This window comes from Erinaceus europaeus, chromosome 15 (genome assembly GCF_950295315.1).
Source record: "Erinaceus europaeus chromosome 15, mEriEur2.1, whole genome shotgun sequence".
NCBI lineage: Eukaryota > Metazoa > Chordata > Mammalia > Eulipotyphla > Erinaceidae > Erinaceus > Erinaceus europaeus.
The window spans coordinates 68,364,589-68,392,510 of record NC_080176.1 but is presented as its reverse complement, the minus strand read 5'-3'; the positions used below and the strand labels follow the sequence as shown (position 1 = coordinate 68,392,510).

The following is a 27,922-nucleotide window of genomic DNA, read 5'->3' as shown; positions in this document are numbered from 1 at the left end:
TCCCCCACAACACCATAAACCAGAGCTGAACAGAGCTCTGGTAAGAAAAAAAAAAAAAAGTCTGATATGCTATTTTCCTAAATCCAAAGTGTATAATTTTAAAGACAAATAAAACTATACATCTTACTATAGACTACTTAGTTTAAAGTAATAAATAATCAAATGTTGAAATAAATAACACGAGATTATTCAACTCCAGTTGGAAAAGAACCACTTGTAGGAAGCACACCTACAGCATTCCTCATTACACTGAGCTGGTTTGTATTAAAGATTTACTATTACCAGAGGAAAAAGCTCTCTCCTGGGAAAGAAATTTCATAATTTCCCCCAGAAAGCTATGTGTTTCTCTCAATGGCCGATGAATTGCAATTAATTAACATACTTCAAAATTACTTAGCCATTCATATTGCAAAAAAGGAAAAGACTCTGGGGTGGGTGGGAGGGGGGAGAATACAGGTCCAAAAAGGATGGCAGAGGACATAGGGAGGTTCGTACTGTTATATGGAAAACTGGGAAATGTTTTGCGTGTACAAACTATTGTATTTACTGTCGAATATAAAACATTAATTCTCCAATAAATAAATTTAAAAAACTACTTAGCCATTAAAAAATAATATTTTAGGGAGTCGGGCGGTGGCGCAGCAGGTTAAGCGCAAGGACTGGCGTTAGGAACCCGGTTGGAGCCCACGGCTCCCCACCTGCAGGGGAGTCCCTTCACAGGTAGTGAAGCAGGTCTGCAGGTTTCTATCTTTCTGTACCTCTGTCTGTCTTCCCCTCCTCTCTCCATTTCTCTCTGTCCTATCTAACAATGATGACATCAAGAACAACAATAATAACTACAACAATAAAACAAGGGAAACAAAAGGGAAAATAAATATTAGAAAAATAATGTTTTACAATTCCTTCCCTATTGCTTCTTTCATATTTCCCTTTTTTAATTCTATGTTTCTTCTTTTAAATATTTATTGATTTATTCCCTTTAGTTGCCCTTGCTGCTTTATTGTTGTAGTCATTATTAATGTCGTTGTTGTTGGGTAGGACAGAGAGAAATGGAGAGTGAAAGGGAAGACAGAGAGGGGGAGAGAAAGATAGACACCTGCAGACCTGCTTCACCACTTGTGAAGTGACTCCCCTGTCCCCTGCAGATGGGGAGCCGGGGGCTAGAACCTGGATCCTTAAGCTGGTCCTTGCACTTTGTGCCACCTCTGCTTAACCTGCTGAACTATAGCTCAACTCCCTCTAATTCTGCATTTCTTAAAGGAAAGAGATCATGTGCTAAAATATCATGATTAGAAGTTTAATAAAAATTTCATGTACATTTCTTTAGTTTTCTGAAATTCAGTTTCTTATTTTAACCGAAGTTTTATTATCTCAATGAATTTTGATGTCATTGATACTTTTTTGGCTCCTCTCATTTCTGTTCCCTTTCATGACACTCCTCTCCTTATCAGCAGCTCTAAAGACAGAATTATATTTAGTCTTCCAACCCCAACTTGCCCAGGGAGCAGCATGATTTTCACAAAGAAAACTATCATGGTTATGTTATGTCATGTTATGTTATGATTTTAAGGGGAGTAATGGTGACTTGATATGAATGGAGCCATTTTTTGGTAAATCAACCCTTAGTACCATATATAGTGACAGAGGAAAAGGGAAAGACCATAATCTAATGCACTAAGTGGGAGTGGGAGGGCTGATTCTTGAGATTGGATGCACTACTAACCCATAGGGACTATTTTTATTTTGTTCAAAATGAGTTTTGCTTGATTCATAATATGATGAACAAGGTAGAGGTTTCTCACAGATAATTCATATTTCTTATCTCTGGAGTGGAGAAATATAAATGCTTTTCAGACCTAGCTGACATTTAAGACACTGAAAACTGTTTAACAAACACAATAGCAATTGCTCCACTGGAAAAACAGCTTTCATTTCAGATGAGTCCCTTTGGTCAGTTCAAGATACCTATGTGAAACAAATTGGTTCAGTGACATGACATTTAGTTGTGCTAAGAGTTCTAAAAGCAAAGCAACCTCCTTTCACCCATAAGGTACAGCCTCCCTGCAATTCAGAGTAAAGTGAAAATCAAATGTGTGTGGGCAAGGCATTCATTTTTAAGTGATGAAATAGTAGACATTCATTGTACAAATTTCATACAATTACACAGCAGAGCCAAATCTCAAGTCACTTTATAATAATTAATGTCAACACATAAGTTGTTTCAATGAATGACTTGAAAAATATTGCAAAAATGGAAATGAAGATTTTTATTCTTTCTAAAATTGCAATATTTGAAAGAGCTCCAGCACAATAGTAACTATAAGCAAATTGCATGGAGTTTTATAGGAACTCAACTCATTAATCTAAAAAATTTCCTTGTGAGTATTCCATAGCCACCCAAGGTCCTCACAGCTTTAATCTCCCAGACAAGTATTTTAAAAACAACAACAAACAAACAAACAAACAAAAACATGAGAATCATTGTTTCTGGTTTTTTCTAAGTCAAGTCCTATCTGTTCACTGATATCTAATTTGGGAAAGAATTGAGGCAGAAAATATTGCTATAACTGACTAATATTTCCACAAACTTTAGACAAGGTCAAACTGAAAGGAAATGCTTCCTGTTTTTAGGATGAGGAAATGGAGGCACCAGATTTATAGTATATTTTAGAAATGAGGTCTCATGGCTGGGAAAAGGACCAGAAAGCAGGATCAGGGAAGAGAGTAGCTCCCTAGTATGGGAAAAGGGTATAAATATTATTGACTGTAAACCCCATCGATTTGATGTGATCTGGGGCCCATAATTATCTTAGGAGCCTGTGTGACCTCTGCATCCCTGTAGATTTGAGCTCACATTCTGTGGTCATGAGTAGGAACATTCCAAGCTGCCTCAGTATCGACCCATCTTCCTCAGGTATAGCATAGAGTATGTTGTCCATCCTCCCTTCAGATGATCCAAGTTGAGGGCAAGGTTCTATAAGGGCCCACATAGGGGTCTATTTTGTTGTTCCTAATAGAAATTACCAGTAACAATGGAGAGAGGGATTTATTCGAGTTCTAGGCCCATCAAGTCTTAGGGCCCCAGCTGGTGGAATGGCCTGATAGTGACTAAAGAGTCATTGTTAAAGTATGCCAGTCTCTTGCCCTTATTCAGCTTTTGCAGTCCTTGCTTTGATAAGGTTAGCTTTGGAATAAGTGAGAGAACTGTAATAGGAAGTAGGTGACATCATCTCCCCAGACAATAACTTGGATCCACCTCATATCAGATTTCAGGCTCAGGCAAAACAAACAAACAAACAAAAACGCTAGTATAACTACAGGCCCTCTGAAATAGAACTAAAATATGCATACTAGCTATCTCCAAAATGGAGGACCCCCAACACTTCATCTGTACTATTGCAGCCTTTAGGTCCATGATTGTGCAACCATTTGTTTGGCTTTGTATGTTAATTCTCTTTTCAGCCATCAGGTTCCAGATGCTAGCAGGATGCAACCAGACTTCCCTGGAGAGACAACCCCACCAATATGCCTTGGAGCTCTACTTCCCTGAGCCCTTCCCCACTAGGGAAAGAGAGAGAGAGGCTGGGAGTATGGATTGACCTGTCAAAGCCCATGTTCAGCAGAGAAGCAATTACAGAAACTAGACCTTCAACCTTCTGTATCCCACAATTATCTTGGGTTTATACTCCCAGATGGATAAAGAATAGGCAAGCTATCAGGGGAGGGGATGGATACGGAGGTCTGGTGGTGTGAATTGTGCGAAGTTGTACCCCTCTTATCATATGGTTTTGTCAATGTTTCCTTTTTATAAATAAAAAAAATAAAAGAAATGAGGTTTTCAAGTTTATCTTTTTAAAATCTGATCTGATAATGGTTTATGACACTATTAGTTTCAAGTGTATATCTTATCACCTCAGAACTATATGTAAAATACCATATCAACTACCAAATACCCAATTACCATCCACACAAGCCAATTTACTTTTTACCATAGTATTACTATGACTGAAGCTCTCGATGTATAGTTCTATTCATTGTTCCTCCAGAAACATCATGTTGGCATATTGAAGCTAAAATCAGAACATCAGTTTAATAAGGAGAGGAAATATTTGTCCATCTCTGCTGGGAAATTGTGCAGATGCAGTCACATTTGCCATGTTGTCCTCTCAGGTTATTGCTAGTTCCCACGAGAGTTGGGACATTCTCAGAGCACCTGTTCCGCCATGTTGTGCCCTCAGGGCATTGTCTATTCCCCGTGATAGTTGGAGTGCTCTGGTTACTCCTCCCCCTTCCCATTCTCGCAAGAGCTATTCCCATAAAAGCCCTTCATCTTCCTCCCCTCGCTCTCTTGCCAGCCCTTCACTTCGGTGATTAGATGCAGGGAAGGTTGCTTCAGAAGGTGGCTATTTTTGCTACCTCCACGTGGCCCAAACTGCTGCTCTCTCACCCAACTCTGAGATGCCAGCGCAAATAAAGGATTGTGTTCCCTTTCTGCTCCAAACCTCCTTTTTCTGTGTCCTGCCGCCGCTGCAAGCGACACATCTCAACCACATAAATCTTACCTGATGGATCACTGAAAATGTATAAAGCAAACACACTAAACACATGTCTTCCATTTCCTTATGGGGGGAGGGGAATTCAGCTTTATTTTTTAGAAGATATTTGGGATTCATCTCTTATAGAACACTAAGGTTTTTTTTTTTCTTTTTAAAGATAATTTTAGAGGAAGGAGAGTCTCCCCACTTTGCACAAACTTTTCTTTTCCTTTGTGTGACTTTCACTGTTTCTCAAGGTGACTAATAAGGCATTTCCAGTCAAAGTCATGAAATGTTTTCTGCTTGAGAAAGAATAGGGATGTTTAGTGTTCTCCAAGGCATTTAGAAACCAATACTGAATGGATGGAAGTTAACTGTTTCTGAAAGAGATTTAGAGAATATTTAGTTTCCTAGAAAAGAGGGGGTATATATATATTTTCCATTATAAACAGTGACAAAGGGAGTGACTACTCCCTTTGCATTTCACAGAGCTTTGTTAAAAAATAATTGATGGATGACAAAATTTATATTTTTAAAATTATAGTATATAGTTTGGAGTAAAATGATCATTGTCCTTGACTGCTAAGTATACTGCCACACATCCAGTATTTATTGTTTAATATTTGTATTGTATATTATGTCACTTAAATAGCTACTTTTTTCTTGCAACCAGAATTATTTATTTATTTTTATTAGTGATTTACTATTTATTTATAAAAGTATAAGTTGGCAGGAGTATAATTCCACACTTTTATCACATCAAAAATTCTATTTCCCATTGACTCTTTTGGCAACTGTAGTGGTTCTCCCAAGGCCACAGATAGATACATGGGTTAACTATTATTTCTATGTTTGTCTGTCTGTCTTTGCTCATTTTTTCCCATGGTCCTGCCTTCTCTTCCTTTCTTTTTCAATGTTTTAATTAATTTATTTTTATTAGTGATTTAATATTGATTTATAAAATTGTGAGACTACAGTATAATTCCACACCATTCCCACCACGAGAGTTGTGTCCATATTCCCTCCACTGGAAACTGCTGCAGTAGTTCCCCAAGGTCACAGATATGGGTTGACTATAATTTCCAGAACTATCAATATTTATATTTATTTGCTCACTTTTCTATGGTGTTGCCTTTCTAAGTCACACCTACACTTATGGCTACTTACCGTAGCCCTTCCTTTTTTCCTCTTCTCTCTCTGGGTGTTGAGGTCTTGATGGAACTGGAGTTTAGAGCCCTCTGGTCTCTTCCCCTAACACTGGTCCCCTTCTCAGAATATGGACCAGCATTCTTTTGGGGGTGCAGAATATTGGAGCTCTGGCTTCTGTAATTTCTTCTCTGCTTGGCATGGTCATTGGCAGGTCGATTCACATCGATTCACACCCCCAAACCAAGAACATGAGACTTGCAAGTCCTATACTCCAGCCAGAAAGGCTATTCTTCAGTAGCATTAATTTCTAATTAAAAAACAAAGTGAGGGGGGGCCCTATGGCAGCACAGCGGGCTAAGCACACCTGGTGTGAAGCACAAGGACCGGCTTGATTGGCTTGATTTGAGCCCCAGACTCCCTACCTAAAGTAGAGCTCCTTCACAGGCAGTGAAGCAGGTCTGTAGGTGTCTATCTTTCTCTCCCCCTCTCTGTTTTCCTCTCCCCTCTCCATTTTTTACTGTACAACAACAACAATAGCAATGGCAATAACAACAACAAAGGTAACAAAATGGAAAAAGTGGCCTCCAGTGGATTCATAGTGCAGGGACTTAGCCCCAGTTATAACCCTGAAGGGAAAGAAAACCAAAAGGGAGGAGTCCGGCAGTAGCTCAGTGGATTAAGTGCAGGTGGCACAAAGTGCAAGGACCAGCTTAAGGATCCCAGTTCGAGCCCCGGCTCCATACCTACAGGGGAGTTGCTTCACAAGCGGTGAAACAGGTCTGCAGGTGTCTATCTTTCTCTCCCCCTCTCTGTCTTCCCCTCCTCTCTCCATTTCTCGCTGTCCTATCCAACAACGATGACATCAATAATAACAAGGGCAACAAAAGAGAATAAATAAACATTTTTTAAGTTATCAAAAAAAGAAAGAAAAACAAAAGTGAGCTTTGTTTATCAGTCTTTCTAAAGTGACCAGATAAAGGTCATAAGTGTTAAGTACCATTTCTGTACATTTTTAGAAATTTTTAAAAACTAAAGAATGTAGAGAAAAATCAAGCAAGTAGATGACAGTGATCCAATGAGGAGAAAACTGAAATCAAACTATAAATTCTTATGTTTTGCTTGGGAGAGTTCATTTAGAGAGAGAAATAAGTGACTCGTGTGTTCTGAATTGCTTGACCAAAATATCATCCAAATTGTCATAGATTTGTAAATTTTTGGTTACGGGACTTTTACATCATTATCATTTAATTCCATTCAGTATGGTTTGGAGACTATTTCTCCAGGATTTTTTTTCACACAACTCTATTTTATAGATTTGATGTACAGTAAGAAAAAGGAAAATAAATCTAATTCTCTCTTGACAGATTTTTGATGCCTTTTAATTCTAACCTTGCTACATCTAGACAATTTATGATTTCTTAGAGCTGGCCCTGTTGGGTTGGAAAAAATATAGCTTACCTCCCAAATATATTTTATTGCTGTTACTATCTTATCTATTACAAGATATCCTATCTCACACAAGCTGCTGAGTCACCTGTTCTTAACTAAGAGAAGAAAGTCATAAAATAGATTTTAAAATGCTGTGCTTGGGGGAAAAATTAAATAGCATAGGAAAAATCACCCAATTCTATTTAATAGCTTTAGAGTCTTCTCTACTGCTGCCTTTCTTAACAGAAATACTAGTTTGAGTCACACAGTCACATATGAATTTCAATTGTGCTTCTATACAGTAAACAATAATTTATTAGGAAGAGAAATTATGAAAACAATGCCATTATTATAGCATCAAAATAAAAGACTTGGGAAAAAATTAACCATGGATATAAAATATTTGTACAAATTTGAACAGAAGTATAAAAAATTGTTGGGCATTACGCCCTGCTCCATCTTTGACACTATGGTCTATTTACATAATCATTGTTTTGCCTGAGACCCACCCTGCCTGCAGGGTATTGGTTTATCCCATTGGTTAGAACCTTCACAACAGCTGCTATGGAAGCTTTCTATATTCGCACTCTTTTCTTTTCTCCACCCCTCTCTCCTAGCCATTTCCTTTTCCCACTTGCCACTTCCAGTTAAAGAGATATATAAAAAGCATTGTCTCTGATCAATAAAGGCATTGTATTGCGTTCCTACTCAGTCACGAGTTCCTGGTCTCTTCTCTCTCTGGCAAAGCTAGCCCAGCAAAAGACCTGTAATAACTACAAAAAGCTTAAGCAAAAGAATAAATCCAGGTTTAAACCCAGCTTCCACCACACTGGGGAATTATGTTTCACCAGCTACCCTATTCTTTCTCTAATCTGGCTTTCTTGTTCCATATGACAAAGTAGGCTTGGAGTTGTGAAGACATGGTCCAGTGGATTAAAGAGAGAGAGAGAGAGAGAAGAAATCTGGGAGCATCACACACCCTGAATTCAAACTACAGCTCAGAGTAATCAGGTATAATTTATTAGCATAAAAGAGGTTCATGAATAAAATATTAAATGAAAACAAAACATCAAACAGATATCTACAGTCCCATGTTCACTATAAAGATAAAGATGATGTGATATATTACATAGAAAATGAAATGTTAGGGTGAGGGTAGATAGCATAATGGTTATACAAATAGACTCTAATACCTGAGACTCCAATGTCTCAGATTCAGTCCCCTGCACCACCATAAATCAGAGCCAAGCAGTACAATGGCATGAGTGAAATTTGAGAGTATTTTTGAAAATTTAAATAAGTCAGAGAAGGTAAATGCTGTATTGTATCACTAATGTGTAGAATATGTAAAAAACAAACAAACAAAAAAACCACACCTATATTCAGAGAAATAGAGCCAAGGACATTGATTATCAGGGACTAAAAATTAGAGAAAAGGGAAGATGTTGGTCAAAGAGTGCACCATGCATTTATATTCTAGAATTAAATGAACCATATAATGATCTGAGTTTATAATCTGCATTATACATATATATGTTATACTGTACGTATACAGCATACATATAAAAAAGAAATGTTATAAATTAGTGACATGATCGAATTGTTAGATAACTTAAGGCAGTAATCATTTTGTAATATGTCAGTGTGATGATTCAAGACACTGTATAACTTAAGCAGTGTTCTATAATACTTATATATCATTATGTTTAAAAATAAACAAAAAATATGAAGTACTATTCTGAAAGTATTTTCCACCAATATGTGTATGTGTGGTTTGTGTCCTGTTTTGATTTTTTATTTTTGGTCTTGCTCTATTTCAGCACTCCAGGCCAACTTTTTAGATAGATAAAGAGAGTGAGAGGCACCATACCACGGAAGCTTACCTTCCTCAAAGCTGGGGCTTAAATCTGGGTTAAGGGTATGTCAAAGCAGGTGCTAAATCCGGGTTAAGGGTATGTCAAAGCAAGTGCCTTCCCTGGTAAACTATCTCACTGTATCTGCCACAACACTTTATTTCTTCAATATGAAAAGTTATTGCTTAGCTGAGTCCATTTAAGAAAAACAAAGCATTCATCTGAGCATTGGTTCATTAAGAATCAGTGAGATACCTTTAAATATTACCAGTAAATACTTATATTAGAATATGTTGGAATAATCTCTTGGTCGTTCACTTTCTAGTTAATGGAACATATTAATTTCAAACACTCATCACAATGTTGCTTTACATTTAATCTCTATTTCTTTTTAAAAATATAATATTTTAGTGAATTAATTAATGTATTTATTTATTTTCCCTTTTGTTGCCCTTGTTGTTTTTTATTGTTGTTGTAGTTATTGTTGTTATTGATGTCGTCATCATTAGATAGTACAGAGAGAAATGGAGAGAGGAGGGGAAGACAGAGAGGGAGAGAGAAATACAGACACCTGCAGACCTGTTTCACCACCTGTGAAGAGACTCCCCTACAGGTGGGGAGCCAGGGGCCTTAAGCAAGTCCTTGCACTTCGCACCATGTGCACTTAACCTGCTGCACTACCATCCAACTCCCTAACCTCTGTTTCTTCATAAACTGCCATATTGTTTATTAACTCCAAGGATTAATTTTGCTGGAAAAGAGCATTTTAGCACACAGGTATAGTTTGATAAATGTTTCCTAGAGATGAAATTTCAAAAAGCTGAACATTTGACAAGACATCTGTTGTATTCATCATTTGTCTTTCATTTTTAAAGGAGGAGGAGGAGGTAGAGGAGATGGAAAGAATGGAGAAGGAGAAGAAGAAAGAGGAGGTGGAGAAAGAAAAGCAGGAGGAGGAGAAAGGGAAGGAGGAAAAAGTGGTAGTGAGGGTGTGTGGAGACAAGGTCACACTTACATTTGCCTGCTCCAAAACTCCGGTCTACAGACAATGTTGGAAATGGCACAGGTCGGAGGGTGAATTGTGGGTGGGGATATCCACATGTGGGAGATGGAAGGATTCCTGGGTACTGTGCACTTTCAAGGGTTGGCACAGGGATGGCACTCACAACTGCTGTAAAACAAAAATGTTATTATCATTTTTATTCTGAGTATCCATGTGCCCAACAAGCAAAACACGAAGTAGCGAATTTTCATGTGCTTTTCGTAGTATCACACAGGTTCCTTTACCTATTACCTCTTTCTACAAAGTCCTTTTCAATTTTTATTTTAAAGAGATTTCCCTTTTTATTTATTTTTATACTTATTGATTTTACTTTTTTTATTTGACAGGGCAGAGTGAAATTGAGAGGGGCTGGGGAGGTAGAGAAGGAGAGAAAAAGAGAGACACCTATAGCCCCACTTTACCACACAGGAAGCGTCTCCTCTGTCTCTCTCCCCTGCAGGTGAGGACTGGAGGCTTGAACCCAGATCCTTGTGCATATGAACATAAGTGTTCAAGCAGTTATATCACAGCCCTATCCCCACAATGTCCTTTTCTTATTTCAGAAAAAAAAAAAGACTTCACAGTGGTTCTGCAAAAGACTTTCATACCTGAGGCTCTGAGGTCCCAGGTTCAATCCCTAGCACCACCAAGACCAAAGCTGAGCAGTATCCTGGACTACACCTCTCTCTCTTTTTCTCTCCCCTCATCTTTCTATCTCTCTCATTAAAATGAATGAAATATTAAAAAGAAAAAAATTCACAAACAGGAAAAGTTATTTAAAATAATGAATCTGTTATATGCTTCTGCATCTCAGGAATGTTCAGTGTTTTATTTCCTGACATGGAATGGAATACTCAATAGTCTTGAATTATTTTGATCTATGTGTCATTTCTGAAAGGGCACAGAAATCTATACCTACTTACAAGACAGATGCTAGAAAAATAATCATTGTAAAGTAAGCTGAAAACACATTGAAAGTATTTTTTGACATTTTTGTCCTAGATGTCAGTTTTGAGAGCAGAAGTACATATACAAACATACTTGAACTCCGAAGCATTCACTGTGCTGCAGTGTTTATGTAAAACAGTTCAGAAAGCGCTATCATCAAGCATTTTCAATAACTCTCAGTTCCCTGGCCAAATATGACAAGAAATCTGTTGTGATACAATTTACTGACAATTGAATTTACACCTCACATTGATACATGAAGATTTTTCATGGAGAAATTCCCTTGCTAAATTACTCAGTTCCCTAAATAGGGCACACTGGTATTTGAAAACTGTCATAACATACTTAAAAATGTTAGCATTACATCCAATCTACAGGACATCTAAATTGAAGAATATTTTTGAAGCTATAATTTTCAGAAACAAACCCCTTTTAAGATGCTTCTTAACATACTGCACAGGACAGAAAGATGGGTTGAAGAGGAGAGATATACCAACACAATAGTGAATAAAATGTTATTTTGAGATGCATAGAGTTTAAGTGCAATGATTCCTCTTTCTGTCATTCCTTAAACTACCCTTTCTGCAATAAATTATATGTAATCTGGATAATTTAGAACTTTTTTGTGGTCTTAGTACATCTTGCAGCTAAATACCACCAACTGATAGAATTTCCCAGGGGCAACTTTCTAGTTCTTATATTTTGAGAGATAGATGGTAGATAGATGATAGATAGATAGATAGATAGATAGATAGATAGATAGATAGATAGATAGATATGCAGATAGATGATAGACAGGCAGAAGAGAGATACCACAGTACTGCTCCACCATCCAGGTAAATCCTCTGGTTCTATCAACAGTGCTCCCTGTGATGCCAGGATTATAATATCTGGCACTGAGCATGGTAAACCAAACACATTACTGAGATAATAGCCCCATTGGTTAGAAATTTAGTGTCTACTGTTTTGGTAAATATCAAATAAATATATGAAAAACATGATATCTTTCACATTTTCAAATGTTCTTTGACAATAACTGTAACTGAGTGGCATATACAAATATTCACAAACTCTACTAAAGTCCCTAGAAGGAAAAGTATGAATGTTCAGTATATATATTCTATACTTATTCTTAATATAGTTATTAGAGAATAACCAAGTCCAAGCACTGATCTCAAACTTCCTAGGTTCATTATCTATACTTATGTCACTTGGCAATGAATTAGATTCATGGCCATTCATTTCTCCCTTATGCCAGGCTCATCCTCAGAGCATTCTTTTTCACGGATCACAAGGTGAAAAGGTCTAGTGATCAACAGGACGAAACAGAGGTGATGATATGTCAGGTTCAAAGCTGACTCAACATGATTACTCTCTTTTCACTTGTTTCCTATGTCTTTGTCTCAGATTGCTTACACTAAGGGCAGCCAGAAGCCATGTGTTCAAGACATGCTAGAAGATCTGGGAGAAGCACTTGAGGCAGGACACTATGAGAAGATTTTTGACATGATCTGAAAGTCAAAGTAAGAACTATTAACTGAAATTACTAATGTACTCTTGACCTTCAAAAACTGTTCAGAATAACAAATGTTTTCTTTTGCCACATCTGGGAGAAAATTTGGTATGTGGCAATGGATAACCAGACATTAACTTGAGCAAGAATTTAAGCTCTCTTAGTTTTCTTTCAGCAAGGTAAAGAGGATGGCAGTACCAACTTAATGGTGTGAGGATAGGGTTAAATATATTAATAAGGGATGTGAAGGTTGCTTCATGTTATATCATAGGCCTTGTATGCATTAGACTTCAAGTTCAATCCCTAGCACTGCATATACAATGACTGAGTGGTTTTTTGCTCTCATAAAAACAAATATATATATATATATATATATATATATATATTTAAATAAAGAGGTAGTTTACAGAGATCTATCAGATTTAATTCTTTATATATCCCTGTTACTACTATCAATCTTCGTAACTCCCAAGAATTCCCCCTAACAGAGAGCTAAATATCATATAATATGTGCTTTTATTTTTTATTTACTTATTATTGGAGACAGTGAGAAATTGAGAGGGAGGGTGAGATAGAAAGTGAGGAGGAAAAAGAGACACCTGCAGCTCAGCTTCACCATTCATGAAGCTTCCCCCCTGCCGGTGGGGACAGGGGCTTGAACTCAGGTCCTTGTGCACAGTAGTGCACTTATCTAAGTGAACCATCACTCAGCCCCTCGATATGCATTTTTTAAACACCTTTCTGATACCTCTATAATATGTTGTGGTGATGTAATTTTCCATGATCAACTCAATTTATTTAACGGTCTGTTTATAGTTCATTAACTTTTAACTCTAAACAAGACTAGAACAATGCTGAGATTATTTATAATTGTCAGTGAAACATCAACTTGAATTAAAAAAAAAACAGAACAATGAACCAGTTGTGAACATCTGGGCACACAGATGATACCATGAAATCAGAAAAAAAAAAAAATATATATATATATATATGAGGCTAGAAGAAAGGCATTCTCTGATTCAAAGTATTTCTTTGAGGTAAGCTTAAGGTAGCATATTCCACCCTCCTCTGCAGTCAGTGATTTTTCCCAGATGTTATGAGCAAATCTTCCTTAATTATTTCAAGCTACCGAAAATCACTCAAGATATTCATTACAAACAGAATGGGTCTGGAATAGAAGAAAGTATATTTTGGAGAATTTTCTAAGACATTAAGAGTTAATAAGGCATGGATCCAGAGGCCAAGAAGTAACACACATGGTTAAGAGTATATGTTACCATGCACATGGACCCAGGTTCAAGCTCCCTGCATTTCGAGTGGTGAAGCAGTGCTACAGATCTCTCTCTCTCTCTCTCTCCCTCTCTCTCTCTCTTTCTCTCTCTCTCAATCTCTCTCCCCTATGAACTGTCTTTATCTTATCAAATAAAAAGAAAACTATTAAAGGAAATACATCTTTAAAATGTCAGGGATCTATATTATATATAGATCTATATAGTGTCCATATTTGTGAACTGGAAATATTACTTTAAAAAAGTTTTTTTAAAGATGTAAATAGCATAAGCCTTATTTATCTTTTTATTTTATTTTATTTATTTATTCCTTTTGTTGCCCTTGTTGTTTTATTGTTGGTAGTTACTGATGTTATCATTGCTGGATAGGACAGAGAGAAATGGAGATAACAGGGGAAGACAGAGAGGGGGAGAGAAAAATAGACACCTGCAGACCTGCTTTACCACTTGTGAAGTGACTCCCCGCAGGTGGGGAGCTGGGGCTCAAACCGGGATCATGCGCTTAACGGGCTGTACTATTGCCCGACTCCCAGCATAAGCCTTATTTATCTTTAGAAAGCAGTTTACCATAGAAGTTGTGGAGTTGGGTGATAGTGCAGCAGGTTAAGCTCATGTGGAGCAAAGTGCTAGGACCAGCATAAGGATTCTGGTTCAAGCTCCTGGCTCCCCACCTGCAGGGGAGTCACTTCACAAGAGGTGAAGCAGGTCTGCAGGTGTTTATCTTTCTCTCCCCTTCTCTGTCTTACCCTCCTCTCTCCATTTCTCTCTGTCCTATCTAACAATGACGACATCAATAACAACAACAATAAAAAACAGCAAGGGCAAAAAAGGGAAAATTAAATAAATATTAAAACAAAGTTCAGAGTTTGCCCAGGTGTGTCCTAAAATAAGATTCCTAAGTGCCTAAGTCTCTGTTTCCCATCTGGATAATTCCATAACTGAATGAGAACTTAATGAAATAATAATTAGTAAGATATTTATCATGTAAATAATAATCAGAAATTCTCAATACTCTTAGATTTAATTTCTCTTGCTTTGTGAGCTCATTTTTCCCTGCTATGCAAAACAATTTTAATTGTACTTAGTATATCAGAAAATTTTGCTAGGCCATAGTCTATCAACAACTGGTAGAAAAAGAGCACTGAAAAACAAAGCATTTTATAGTACATTTACTTATTCATTCAGTCATTTGACCTAATTTAGCAAGCACTAATTTTGTGCTGATATTGAGTTCTACAGTATATGTCTACAAAAATAAATTAGATACATTCCCTCCCTATCAGGAGGCATGTAACAACCTGTTATAGGAGGGAAGGTTTGGAGTTGAATATCTAAGCATCTGAGTCGTACTACACATAAATAATTCCATTAAGTTTTGTATGAAGAAATGCTACTCAAACCTGAAAATGGAAGATATTGTTTTCAGATAGAGTAATCAGGAAAAATATTACAACAGCATCAATATCTTTTTTGGTCTTTGAAAGACACAAGCATTTATTAGCAGGAGATATCACTCCAAAAGGAAAGTATTCAGTAGCAAGCACAAATAAAGGGCAATGCATATTTGTGGACTGACAATTATGACACATAAGAAACTAGAAATGTAAACTAAGATGTGATATGCTAGTGTGTCTGTGTATTTTTTTCTTTGTAGGTAATAGATATTTATAGAATCAAAAGCCATGCTGAACTTGTTTTAAGAAGGAATTTGGCAATTAGAATACTTAAGAATCTGGGGAATGCTAGGAAGAGAATGGCTAATTATGATGATGTTTTGACAGGTAGGTGTGAGGTCATAGAAAAAAAGAGTTAAAATATGACTTTTCAGAATGGGAAGATAGCTAAGTATTCAAAAGACATCCTGGGAAAAAATCAATAGAATATGGACACTTATTAGATTAGGAGGTCATATATGATGCAAAATGGTTCACAAAGATTGTGAAACACAGTGGTTTTTAAGAAAACTAGACAATTTACACAGACAGAATTTAGTCGTCAGAAGTGGCTAGAGAGAAAATAAAAGTGGCAGCTAAGTCTACAATGCCTCTCAATATAGTAGAAAATGTTTAAGAAAGCACAATAGCTTTATAAAATAATACAGCTGGAAGCTAACTGCAGAAGAGAGAACTTTTAAAATCTGAGTTTGCGAGTCCAAATTTGAGTTTAACAGTTATTAGTGGTGTGACTGCAATGTAGATGCTTAATATCTTGAACTCTTAGTTCTCTTATTATAAAAAGAGACATAAATATTATTTAAACTATGAGGTGAATAGTTACTAGTCATTACATATCACATTTAAATTTCTGCACTTATAGTAAAATGTAGATATGTGACAGGGTATAGAGGAAATATGACATACAATCAGTAGAAGAAAATATGAATTTACTTATTTTGCTAAACTATTTTGACTGAATGTATACCATATGTCACACACTAAGTTCTAGACCTTAAAGGTAAATGTAATCAAAATTGGGAAAAAAAAACCCCTCATCAAGAGCATATTAACATGAGAAAATAATAATAAACACAGAATTTCAATTAGGATAGTTATATACATTAATAAAGGAAAAGGAAGCAGAAGGATGGCAAAGATGCTAGGATAGGCAGTGTTCAGGGAAGACATATTTGTATTATGTTGATAAAGACCTGTATGGAATAAGACAAAAATGACATAAGTATCTATGAAAAGAAATTTCAGGCAAAGACAATATTGATTGGAATATCTCTGAGCTGACCTGTGTATGTTATCCAACAAGCAAAGAGGAGGGCGATACAATTGAAATGGATAGCAGAGAGGAATGACGGGGAGGAAGTGAAGGATATGGCCAGAGTCTGAAATACATGACACCTTTTTGGACAGAGTACAGTCATTGGATTTTAGTTTTCATTGAGCAGGATTCAAGGTGAGTAATATAATTTAATTCAAATACCAAAAGGATACTGTGTAGAGAACTTGATGGAAGGTTAAAAGCTAAAGAAAAGCAAGTAATACAAGTGTCTAGCCACAGACTGTAAGAGATGGTAGTGGGCTGCACAAGAGCAGCAAAGTAGTCAGATTTGGGGCAAGTTTTGAAAGAAAAAACATGCGATTTAGTGAGTCTAAATTGGGAGGAGGAGAAAATAAAGAAACACAAACTAAAGTTTTTTATAATAGTAACCAGATACACAATGATACTATATGTTGAATGGGGGAGGGTAGAAAGAACAAGTCTAGGAGAACAGGGAGAGGGGATTGTGGAAAGGCAAGCTTTCCATTTACAGCATAGTTGCTTTGCTATTAGAAAGCCACTCAGAGAAACTGTGTCAACATATGGAGGTTGGTGTGTATTTTAAACTAGAACTACTTAATAGAATTTAGATGGCAATAATGCCGTTAATACTAGACAACCATTATAGCGCTGGAGCATTATTTGATTCTCAGGGTTGAGGATGGAGGAATAAGTTGAGGACATGAAGGAGAAGACAGTAGAACTGGAGGACAATCAGGTACATTTGGTACACTAAAAGACAAAACGAACCTGTTTCACGGAGCTGGGCAGTGGTGCACTGTGTTAAGCACACAGTCCGAACATAAGGATCTCTAGGATCTCGGATTGAGCCCCCAGCTCCCTAACTGCAGGCAGCTTGCTTCACAAGTGGTATGGCAGGTCTGTAGGTGTCTATTTTTCCCTCCCCTCTCAATTTTTCTTTGTCCTATCCAATTAAAAAAGGGGAGGGATGGCCACCAGGAACAGCTTGTAGCCCCAGTGATAACCCTAGAGGCAATAAATAAATAAGAGAAAGAAAGAATCTGTTTTAGAGTAAAAAAAATAACCAGCTATGGTAGATTTTGGTGGGCATCCAAGAACTGGTTATTTAATTTGATAGTGTATAGATTACTGTTAAGTTGAACAACCATGGTCAACGTAGACAAGAGAAAGATTATGAACATTTCCTTAATTAAAAAGGAAATATAACCCTGTGTTACACAGTGCAGAAAATACACTTGCAATTTTACAATTTTGCAAACCATTATTAGTCACTAATCATTTGAAAGAAAAAAATTTGAATGATTATAAAAACAAGAAAGAAAGTAAGTGACTCTGGGACTCAGAGGGGGGGACTAGAATTGGGCCCGGGGAAGAGGACATTGGACAGCCAGTGCATGAAGGTGGGGAAAGACTTGGGTGGGAGGTAGGAGTGATGCACTGATACCTACCACAGGAACATGAGAAGTTGTACCTATGTGTTGTCAGCTGTCCTGCTGACCATTATTTTCTCAGTAAAAGAGAGAGAGGAAGGAAAAAAGATCCTTTAAGAGAGCTTTTCAGGTAAGACCAATGTAGCTTAGTTGGAAGGGTAGTGATATCAAGGGATAGTGATATAGGTGAAAGAATATTTACATGTATACTTGAATGATCAGTAAGGATATAAAACTGGTTATGCATAAAAGTAAAACAATGATTGTAGAAGAGTCCCTAAATCCCTAAGTGCTGAGAAAAGATGGAGACAAGGTAAAGTTCTGATGTCAGATAGAAACACAAGCAGATCAACTGGGTTTGATGGAAGGACAATGATATAATTTTCTTTTCTTTTTTAAATTTTTCTTCTTCCCCTCCCTTTAAAAAATATCTTTATTTATTTATTGGCTAGAGACAGCCAGGAATCAAGAAGGAAGTGGGAGGTAAGAGAGGAAGAAAGACAGCAAGACACTTGGCAGCACTACTTCACCACTCGTGAAGCTTTCCCTCTGCAAGTGGGGACTGGGAACTCAAACCTGGGTCTTTGCGCATTTTAACATGCGCGCTCAACCAGGTGCACCACCAAATGTCCCCCCTTTTTTCCTACCAGACCACTACTTAGCTCTGGCTTATAGTGATGCCAGGGATTAAACATGGTATCTATGAGCCTGATACATGAAAGTCTGTTCATAAACCATTGTGTTAGCCCCAACCCCAGAATATCATTTTTTTTTTTAGTATTTGTTCTATTTTTAATGATAGAGAGATAAAGAGAGAAATGCTGGAGCACTGGTGGTGTGGGGATTCACCTGAGACTTCATAGTCTAGGGCATGAAGACGGTAACCATTATGCTATATCTCCAGGACCAGCATATCATTTCTTAATGCTTTTATTTTTGGTGACAAAATATGTAAGGTTATTAGTAAAAAGTGTGAAAAGCAAAGGGATCCTGAGAATTGAGAACATATATGAAATATTTATCATTTAAAGTGGAATAATGTATGACTAGAGAAAAAGCAGTGGCATTCCAAAGAGATGGTAGTTCACTTTTAGATTTGTGGACATGACTCTACCCAGTAAGCAGATTAGATGTTTTCCTCTAGACAAAGTCATCTGTTAGGGTACATGGTAAGAATTAGTACAGGACTTAAGCAGATTTTCTTTTTTTTCTCTCTTCAAAGTGAGTATGATAGGGAAGGAGGGGGACGGTCAAGGGAGATAATTATATTTGCATGAGATAATAAATGACTATGGTTTCTAAATTGAGTTTGGAGGGAAATGAGGTCATGAGGTAGGTAAGGGACAATGGTCAGGTGGCAGAGTTAATGGATGAGAAGTCCTATGAAGATTGAATAATTGTTGGCAAGAGGGCAATAAAATAAGTAGGCAGGGAAGTAATGTTATGAAAGAAAATAGGGATGACAGAAAATGACATTTGTAGAATATGCAATCATTGCTTTAGTGTGTGATAGGGAATTGATATATTGAAGTGAAAATGAGTCAATATCTTTGCAGGTACCATTGGGGACCTAATGTCTAGGATATCAGATAGATTACCTGCATGAAATTATAATTATCAAGATTGATCATAGAAGTAATTGGGAAAGAAGTGATCCCCAGATGCTAGTACCTTCGGTGAGTGTGGGAGTATGACAGAAATCTTCAAGAAGTGGATAGTGTACATGTGTCAACAATCGCTTCTAGGCTGTTAAGATTATTTTATTCTAAAACTTAGACCTATTAAAAATGTTGAAATAGATACAGCTTGACAGTTCTCTTGACATCAAATCGTATCCATTCTAGTTTAATATATAGTCACCAGTTTCCCAACAGACAAATCATTTCATTGTGCAACAAATATGATAACAATATAAATAAAAGTTCTTACTCCTAATTTTGAAAGGTAAGGTCTGTTCAATTCTTTGTTATATCCATTTGCCTTAAAAGTTCAGAGGAAAGTTTTTGGGGGTTCAGGTCTAATTTGACATAGAAGATGCATAGAAAGCATTTCATTTTCTCCCTGTGATACCATTCCTTACCAGGATTATTGGACTGGGCTTCCATAGGGATCATGAGTTTGGCCCGGGTGGCTCGGCGTGCAGCCAGTGATCTCTCGAGAGTGGACATGGAGCTCCCTGCTTCTTCAGTGTCTTGACCTAAAAGAACAAAATTCCTGAGAGACATCTCTTCACTGTAATATTACACTTTATATCATTTCAAGTCAGACATTCCAATGCCTATTTCCTTTTTTTTTGGTATACATTATTATATTTTAAAGATTTATTTAATTTATTTTATGAGAGATTGAGAAAGAAAGGTTAGATCAAATTCAGGACCTCCTGGATGAATTGCAGCCTGACAAGCATTAGCTTGCTCTAGATCCAATGGGCCCCTGGAAAATTGATCAGGTCTGTATCCTTTTGCCATAGTCTACCAAAGGGCTATTGACTGACCAGAAGACAAGAGAGGTTGATAGGCAGCGCTGGGTTGAAACCTAACATCATATTTCATATCTTTGAAATATCCATTGGAAGAATATAGCACTGTCTTTTAAAGAAAGTGGTTCCTGAAAGAGCCAGAATTTGGTTGTCTCTTAAGGACAGCTCTGTATTCAACAATAAAGTAGAAAACTTCAAAATGTCCTTTCTTCTTACCTGCCCCTCCTGTCCTCCTACATAGTGGATTTGTAGGAGAAGTAGGTAAAAATATCAGTGTTTCTAATACATATTGTGATTCTTTCTACCTCACTATTTCATTTCATTCCAAGGTACGGAAGGATTTGCAAGGACAAATTACAATTCCAGTCCACAGAACCAATGCCAAACTGACAGTAAGAGAAAGAAACTTTCACTTAAATCTCAAGTGGTAGTTTTCAATAGAAGAGGATAGAAGTTTAATAACCTAGATCAACAGAAAAGTTAAGCACTCTGCTTGATAAATTTAAGATTTAGGAAAGGAATACTCAACAACTCATGACTGAAATCAGTGACTAAAGTTCTTAAATTGTGCAACTAAAGTTGCACAATTCTAAGCTGAGGAAGTCCAATAAATCAGTTATACATTCAAATAAATACACTGTTATAATTTGGTTTCAAAATAATAGTTCTTCATTCTGCAAACACATCAAAAGGAATAGGAGTTTTCTTTTTTCTTTCTTTTTTTTTCAGTGAGTATTTTCTTGGTTATTTTACTTCCCATAAACATTTGAAAATATGAGGACCCACACAAAGTGAAATATCTTACAAGTTCTTAACTTTATGAGGGGGGAAGGAGAGAAATTGTAACAAAAAGAAATGGAAATGGCCCTTTTTGTTTTTATCACCAGAACTTTAGCATTCTGGGTTGACATTTTCATTTAGACATAGAGAGAAGAAAACTATATTCCATCTTTTTCTTTTTCCTCTCTGTTTACTTCTCTTTCTTTCTTTTATAGCAATATGGAGAGAGAGAGAAAGAGAGAGAGACTGACTACAGAATCAAATCGTCCCTCAGTGCAGTGGGGGTCAGGTTTGACACTGGGTCATGCACATGGCAAAGCAGCACACTCTCCAGTTAAGTTTTTCCACTGTCCCTGTATTCCATCTTAACTCTTGGAATTTGCTGCTCTTTAAAGGTTCAATAATCACTGTGATTAGAAAAGAAAGGTAACAGGATTTTGTAAATCCATCCAGTTTGAATAAGGATATTTAAATTTTTGGTTAATGGAACTGCAAGTCAGTGGAAAGGATACCTCCCTAAAAGAAGTGGAGAACTGACTGGTGGGGTTCAGGATGTGACAAACCTGGAGCAGAGAGTTACCTGAATGAGAGGTGCTTTTGCTGCCCAATTGGGTTTCTGACTGGCTGTGACTGACTGGTGTGAGGTCTTGGCAACTCTGCATGGGGGAGTCCCTTCCTGCAGGATCAGTGACTGATGGCTTCTCGATATTTTTCATCTCCATTTCTTCATGATGTATCCAAAGGTCTGGGGGCCGAAGGTCCTTCTGGCTGCCCTTCCTCTTGCCAGCGCTATGGGTAGCCCGTTTCCTAAGGAACAAAAATTTGAAGTAAATGTAAGTGTGTTTATTCAATGGAATTCTTCCTTTTTTCTTAGTCAGTTGAAGTTAGAAGCCAGGAAGGTAACAAAAGCATTCCCTGGAGGAAGCCTGTGAAATCCAGGAATTGGCAGATTTATTTTGGCTGCTTTTCTTCTTCTCCCCTAGAGCTTCACCATATTATAGGAACTGTGGTGCTGAATCCCCAGGGCCTCGGCGGTTAGCCAGTGCCTTCCTCTAGTTTCCCTGACTGCAAATTTGCACACAGGGTGACAATAGGTTAGATAGAGCCATATGCCACTCTTTGGAGGTAGGCAGAAGGCACCTGACTGCAACATCTGTTTAGGAGATAAATGAAGGAACTGCTTCAAAAGGGCAGATAAAAATAAAGAAAAAAGCCAGAACTTGTGCCAACAGCAAAGATAAGGCCTTAGAAGAGCGTCTATACCGCAGCTGTGAAATTTAATGTGAAATTGGGAAGCTTGCTATTTGAAGACAAAAGACCCAGAGAGGACATTCTAGAGAGAATAAAGCACTTTTGCTTTAGAATTACTAAGTGTGCAGATTCAAGCATAAAAATGACTTTATCCTTTGAAAGGAAAACAGAGTTCAGAAGTGTACTTCAAATGTCCCTGTCCTCACTGAAAACTTAGTAGTTATCAAGACTTCTTTTTCAGAGGTTGTCTCTTGGAATTAGTGAGATTTACACGCTCCCTGCATGCTAAGTAAGGGCATGAGTACAACAGTTTATACAGAAAAGGTCAGTAAAGTATGTACTAAAACCCAGTTTCCCACTGGCTGTTTTGTAAATAAAGTTTTATTGGATTCCTACTGAACCTACACATTTTCGTACCACAGTGTGTTGAGTAGTTTTAACAAAACCTATATGGCCTAAAATATTTACTCTTGGACATTTTTCAGCAATAATTCCAGTTTCTGTACCATAGTTTTATATATTTATTATATTATATATTTTATATATTTATGTACAGTTTCTATATATAGTTTTATATATTTTTTAAAACCTCAACTTGTAATTTCTATTTCTTTTAAAGTATTAGTGTCTCATTGGAGGCAGAATTCAGACAGTGAAAATTTAACCTTTGAGAAAAGCCCAAAGGAATATCTCTTTCTCCTTATGCTCACTTGTAATGAATGGCTTAGGAGAATAACAGTTTCCTAGTTGTTAAATAGCTTAAAATGCTCTCAGTGAAAACTATGTAATTTATACTAAGTCACTGAGAGTGGCTTTATTTTTCTAATTATTTAACAAGAGTTTTTGCATATATTAGACAATTAATAAATGTTTAGTGGTATGATTTGTTGAAATTTCTCTATAATCTTTTAAAGTCTTTCTTGAAGCATGTTAATGAGGATACAAGACAACTCCGGACTTAGTCTTTCTCTTGTTATTTAGTAATAATCTAGTGTTTGCTGCTGTAATATCTTCCCAACAACTTTTAACATTTTGGTAATTTCCTGGCAGCTACCCAACAGTGAGTCTAGTAAATGGTCTATAATAATCCTTAGATTTTCTATATCTAAAATAAAACTTTCAAAAAAATAATAACTTTCTAATTGATATCTGTATTTAAGTTCATTTTCTTCTACTTCACCTGCCCTTCAGAAATCAGTGTGCAATTCATACACAGGATTTTATATAATCTACCCAGGTTAACTTTTTAGAAATATTTAATGCTGCTTTCAAATTTGGAGATTTAGCCCTGTTATCTTTCTTTATATATACATATTTTATTATTATTTTTAATATATTTATTTATTCTTTCTTTTTACCCTTGCTGATTTATTGTTGTAGGTATTGTTGTTGTCATTATTGGAAGAGAAATGGAGAGAGGAGGGGAAGACAGAGAGGGGGAGAGAAAGATAGACAGCTGCTTCACCTCTTGTGAAGCAACCCCCTGCAGGTGGGAAGTCGGGGGCTCGAACCGGGATCCTTATGCTGGTTCTTGTGCTTTGCACCATGTGCGCTTAACCCACTGCACTACCACCTGACTCTCAGCTCTGTTATCTTTCTAACAAATCAAAATGTTAAGGAACTTTAACTTGAGTGCTTGTATGACTATATCCAGAGAAGTACTGGTTCCTGAATCCAGGAAGATAGTCAGGCTTTTCATAATCCAATATTTAAATAATCTATGGTAAAGAAATTTGTCAAATACTTTCTGAAATAAATAAATTGTGAATTCCTGTTTCCCCTTGATTACATGTATGCTTCATGGATTTATTCATTAACTTACCCATTTACTGTTCCCATTACCTTAGAATCAAACTGTATTCTGCGAACATGTTTCAGGTATAACTGAAGCAGAAGAGTTTTTGTTGATAGACAGATATGGGAGGAAGGAGGAAATTACAGTAACACTAAAGCTTCCTCTAATGTTAGGGGCTGAGCTAGAAGCTGGGTCTTGCCCATGACAAAGCGGGTATGCTGTTCAGGTGAGTTTTTTTTTTTTTTTTTCTAGTTGGAGCAAAAGATTTATCTAAGTTTTGGTTTGTAACTGGGAAGAAACTACTGAGTTTTTGAGAAAGTCATCATGTGCTTTGTATGTTTTTCTACACAAAAATGCATCATAGGTGCTAAGTGGTTATACATCTGAGTAAGCCTACACATTACAGTGTGCATGGACCTGGACTCAAAGCCCCTGGTCCCCACGTGCAGGGCTGCAGGTGTCTCTCTGTATCTTTACATCTCTATCTCCCTTGCCCCTGTCAATTTCTTTCTATCTCTACCCACTAATAAATAAAATAAAAAGATTAAAAATAAATAATAATAAATTCTAAAAAATAATAAACAAATAAAACAAAATGCATCATAACTTTTACAACAATCAAATACTATTGCTAATAAAATGCATACTTGGCAAATTTAATAAAATAAATTTCTCTTCTGAGAAGCTTTGTCATTTAAGGGTCAAAAGGTTTTCTTCTGTTTTTGTATATATTGTATCACAGATCATCTATGTGCTTTTTTCCATATGATGTCTCTTATCAAAAAAAGGCCTTGCAGAGGCCTCCTTCCTCTGGCCATTGTCCATGCAGCAGGTTTGTAATAAAACTGGCATGTGTTCATAACTAAATTGTCTGAAATGTGTGTTAAAAACTGTAGGAACAGCTGTCACCTTGCCCTCTATCCATCTGCTGATTCCTTGACACAGTGACAATTACCCATTGAGAGCCTTTTCTTTTCACTCACCATTCTGATCTTCAAAGTTTGCATGTACATTATCCCCCCAAACCTTATGAATCAGAGACTTACTGAGAGGATGAGGGAAGGGAGCGGAGGTGAAGCAGACTGTTACATAAACAGTGATCTGGGCAAATCTGATGTGATTAATGTTCTAAAGGCTTGGTGAATTATTTGTTTGTGTCTACTAGCTTTTATTTAAAATTCGCATTTCTTTAAGATTTAGGGTATTTCATATGTTTTTTCCTCCCTAGCACAAACACGATGATCTCTTCACCCCATGTATTCTTGATTAAAGATAAAGCAAAGGGGGTCAGGCAAATATAGACTCAGTTAAGTGCACATGTTGCCATGCACATGGACCTGGATTCATGCTCCCAATCCCTATTTTCAGGGAGGAAGCTTCACAAGCAATGACACAGTGCTGTAAGTGTCTCTTTTTCCCCATCTCCTATGGCCTTCTTAATTTCTCTCTGACCTATCAAATAAAAATGGTTATATATATATATTAGTTTAAAATATATAGTCAAAGCAAAAAGTCTTTTAAGACCTCATGTCTCTATCTCATAACCATGACAAAGGTTTCCAGCCTAATCAAATACTTGTGTTTCACTGTGTGTTCTTTCTGTTTATCCAACTATCCATCATTCATTCATCTATTCATCTGTTTACTATCTATTTATCTATCTATCTATCTATTTATCTATCATCTATCTATCTATCATCTATCTAATCTATCTATCTATCTATCTATCTATCTACCACCTTCTGCCCAGATTTTAACTATTTCCTCTCAAAATCTATTCATTTCTCTCTCCTTTAAGAGAGTATATTCCTGACCACTATAACCCACTATCACCTTAGTATGTCTAAATCATTTCCCTCATTCTTCTCTAATACTCTCATCTTTAGTGTATGTTGTCTTACTGAACTGACCAGATTCTCTCAACGTGTTAATAGTTATCTTTTAATGATACTGGAGCAAACTGTTTCTTCCACTTCTCCAACATCATCAATTGTTTTATGACATTTATCCATTTGTTTATTCAGTGAACATTTACGTAATATTGACTTTGTGTCAAGAAATATGTCAAGTGCTAAAATTCAATGGTATGTGAGACATTTAGAATGTAATAAATAAGTGAAAATGGCATGGCTTCTGGGAATTTTCATATTTTTGGAGTAAGAAGTTTGCATGGGGACACAAAAAGTAATGAAGCTGAGGAAGTAGAGAGGACCAAATCATAGGAAATCTTGTTTACTTCCAATAGGAATGTTTTAAATAGCAAATAGTATAAATAAATGGGGAATTATAGAGATTTTTATCTCAGAAGTTAGCATTAAGCGTATTGGTTGTTTTATGATGCAGAATATATGCAAAATGTGTAGTAATTATTTAAAATGAGCAATAAGAGCTTTATATTCTTGATGTAAAATTTTCTTATAAGGCTCTTCTGTGACTCTTGGCCTAGATGTTCCTTACTTTGAACAGAGCACAACCCAAAGTCTCTTTCCTTTTCATTTTTAAGCAGTATGTTGGGGGTATAAATGGGCAAGAAACAACACCAATTGAATAACTACTTTACTGAAGATGTTTTTTTTTTTTTTAATTCTTAAATACTATTATTCCCTCTGTTCTTTTGCCACACTGTAATGAATCAGTAAATTTCTACTCTGCGCTTAGGCTTCCTTTGCTGAAGTTTCTCATGCAAGGCACATAGTCCGGCTAATTTTCAAGGTGGGATAGACCTGTTCCCAAGACTAGTGGGAGGGAGATTGAGGAAAGGAGTAGGTGATGCCATTTAGGAAGAAAGAGGTGTGAAATGAAGGCGAGGAGTGAATACAAGTTAACCTATGTGGAAAAACAAACAAACAAAACCTCATTTGCTGCCTCCAAATAAATTTTTCCTTAAAGATTTCTAGCCTCCTAATTCATATTCTCCTCTCTCTCTCTTTCTCATTTTATTGGATATGACAGGGAGAAATTGAGAGAGGAAGAAGCTATAGAGGAGGACACCTGCAGACCTGCTTTGCCACTTGTGAAGCATCCCCCCCCTGCAGGAAGGGAGCACGGGACTCAAAGCTGGGTCCTTGAACTTAGTATTATGTGCATGTAACTGGTACATCATGGCCCAGTCCCCTAGCCTCCTAATTCTCTACACTGGTACTTTGTATTCAATCACTTGGCACTAAATCCAAACCAAACCAAACAAAAAAACTTGATATGGAAATTCAGAGAAAATGTATTTTGAATATTCATATAAACCTATATTTTCTGAGATAGAATTAAGATATATTGCAGGCCTAAGTGGTTGTCAGTTAAATGCCTGTGTAGTAAGTACTGAAACTAATTAAAATGCTAAAGAAATTGAAAGTCTATAGAAATGATTTATTGTCGGGAGTTCGGCGGTAGCACAGCACAAGAACCTGTGTAAGAATTCCTGTACCAGGCACTGGCTCCCAACCTACAGGGGAGTCACTTCACAAGTGATGAAGCAGGTCTGCAGGAGTCTATCTTTCTCTCCCCCTTTCTGTCTTCTCCTCCTCTTTCCATTTCTCTCTGTCCTTCCAACAACAACGACATCAATAATAACTACAATAAAATAAAAAAGGCAACAAAAGGGAATACATAAATAAATACTTTTAAAAAATGATTTATTGTCATTAAAGTGCAGTAGACTTTACTTAAGAGTTGGAGCATTTGA

At 36.7% G+C, this 27,922-nt stretch overlaps 1 protein-coding gene across 1 annotated transcript in view; it reads right to left on the bottom strand.

Moving 5' to 3' along the window:
• The window catches only part of DCC (DCC netrin 1 receptor), a 1,300,159-nt gene that overhangs the window by 58,629 nt on the left and 1,213,608 nt on the right, over window positions 1-27,922 (bottom strand). The window contains exons 25-27 of the mRNA XM_016186489.2: window positions 21,778-22,004; window positions 20,019-20,135; window positions 9,981-10,136 (exon numbers count right to left, since the gene is read on the bottom strand). Of these exons, the coding sequence (XP_016041975.1) occupies window positions 9,981-10,136; window positions 20,019-20,135; window positions 21,778-22,004 (500 nt within the window). The remainder of the gene's footprint in view (window positions 1-9,980; window positions 10,137-20,018; window positions 20,136-21,777; window positions 22,005-27,922) is intronic.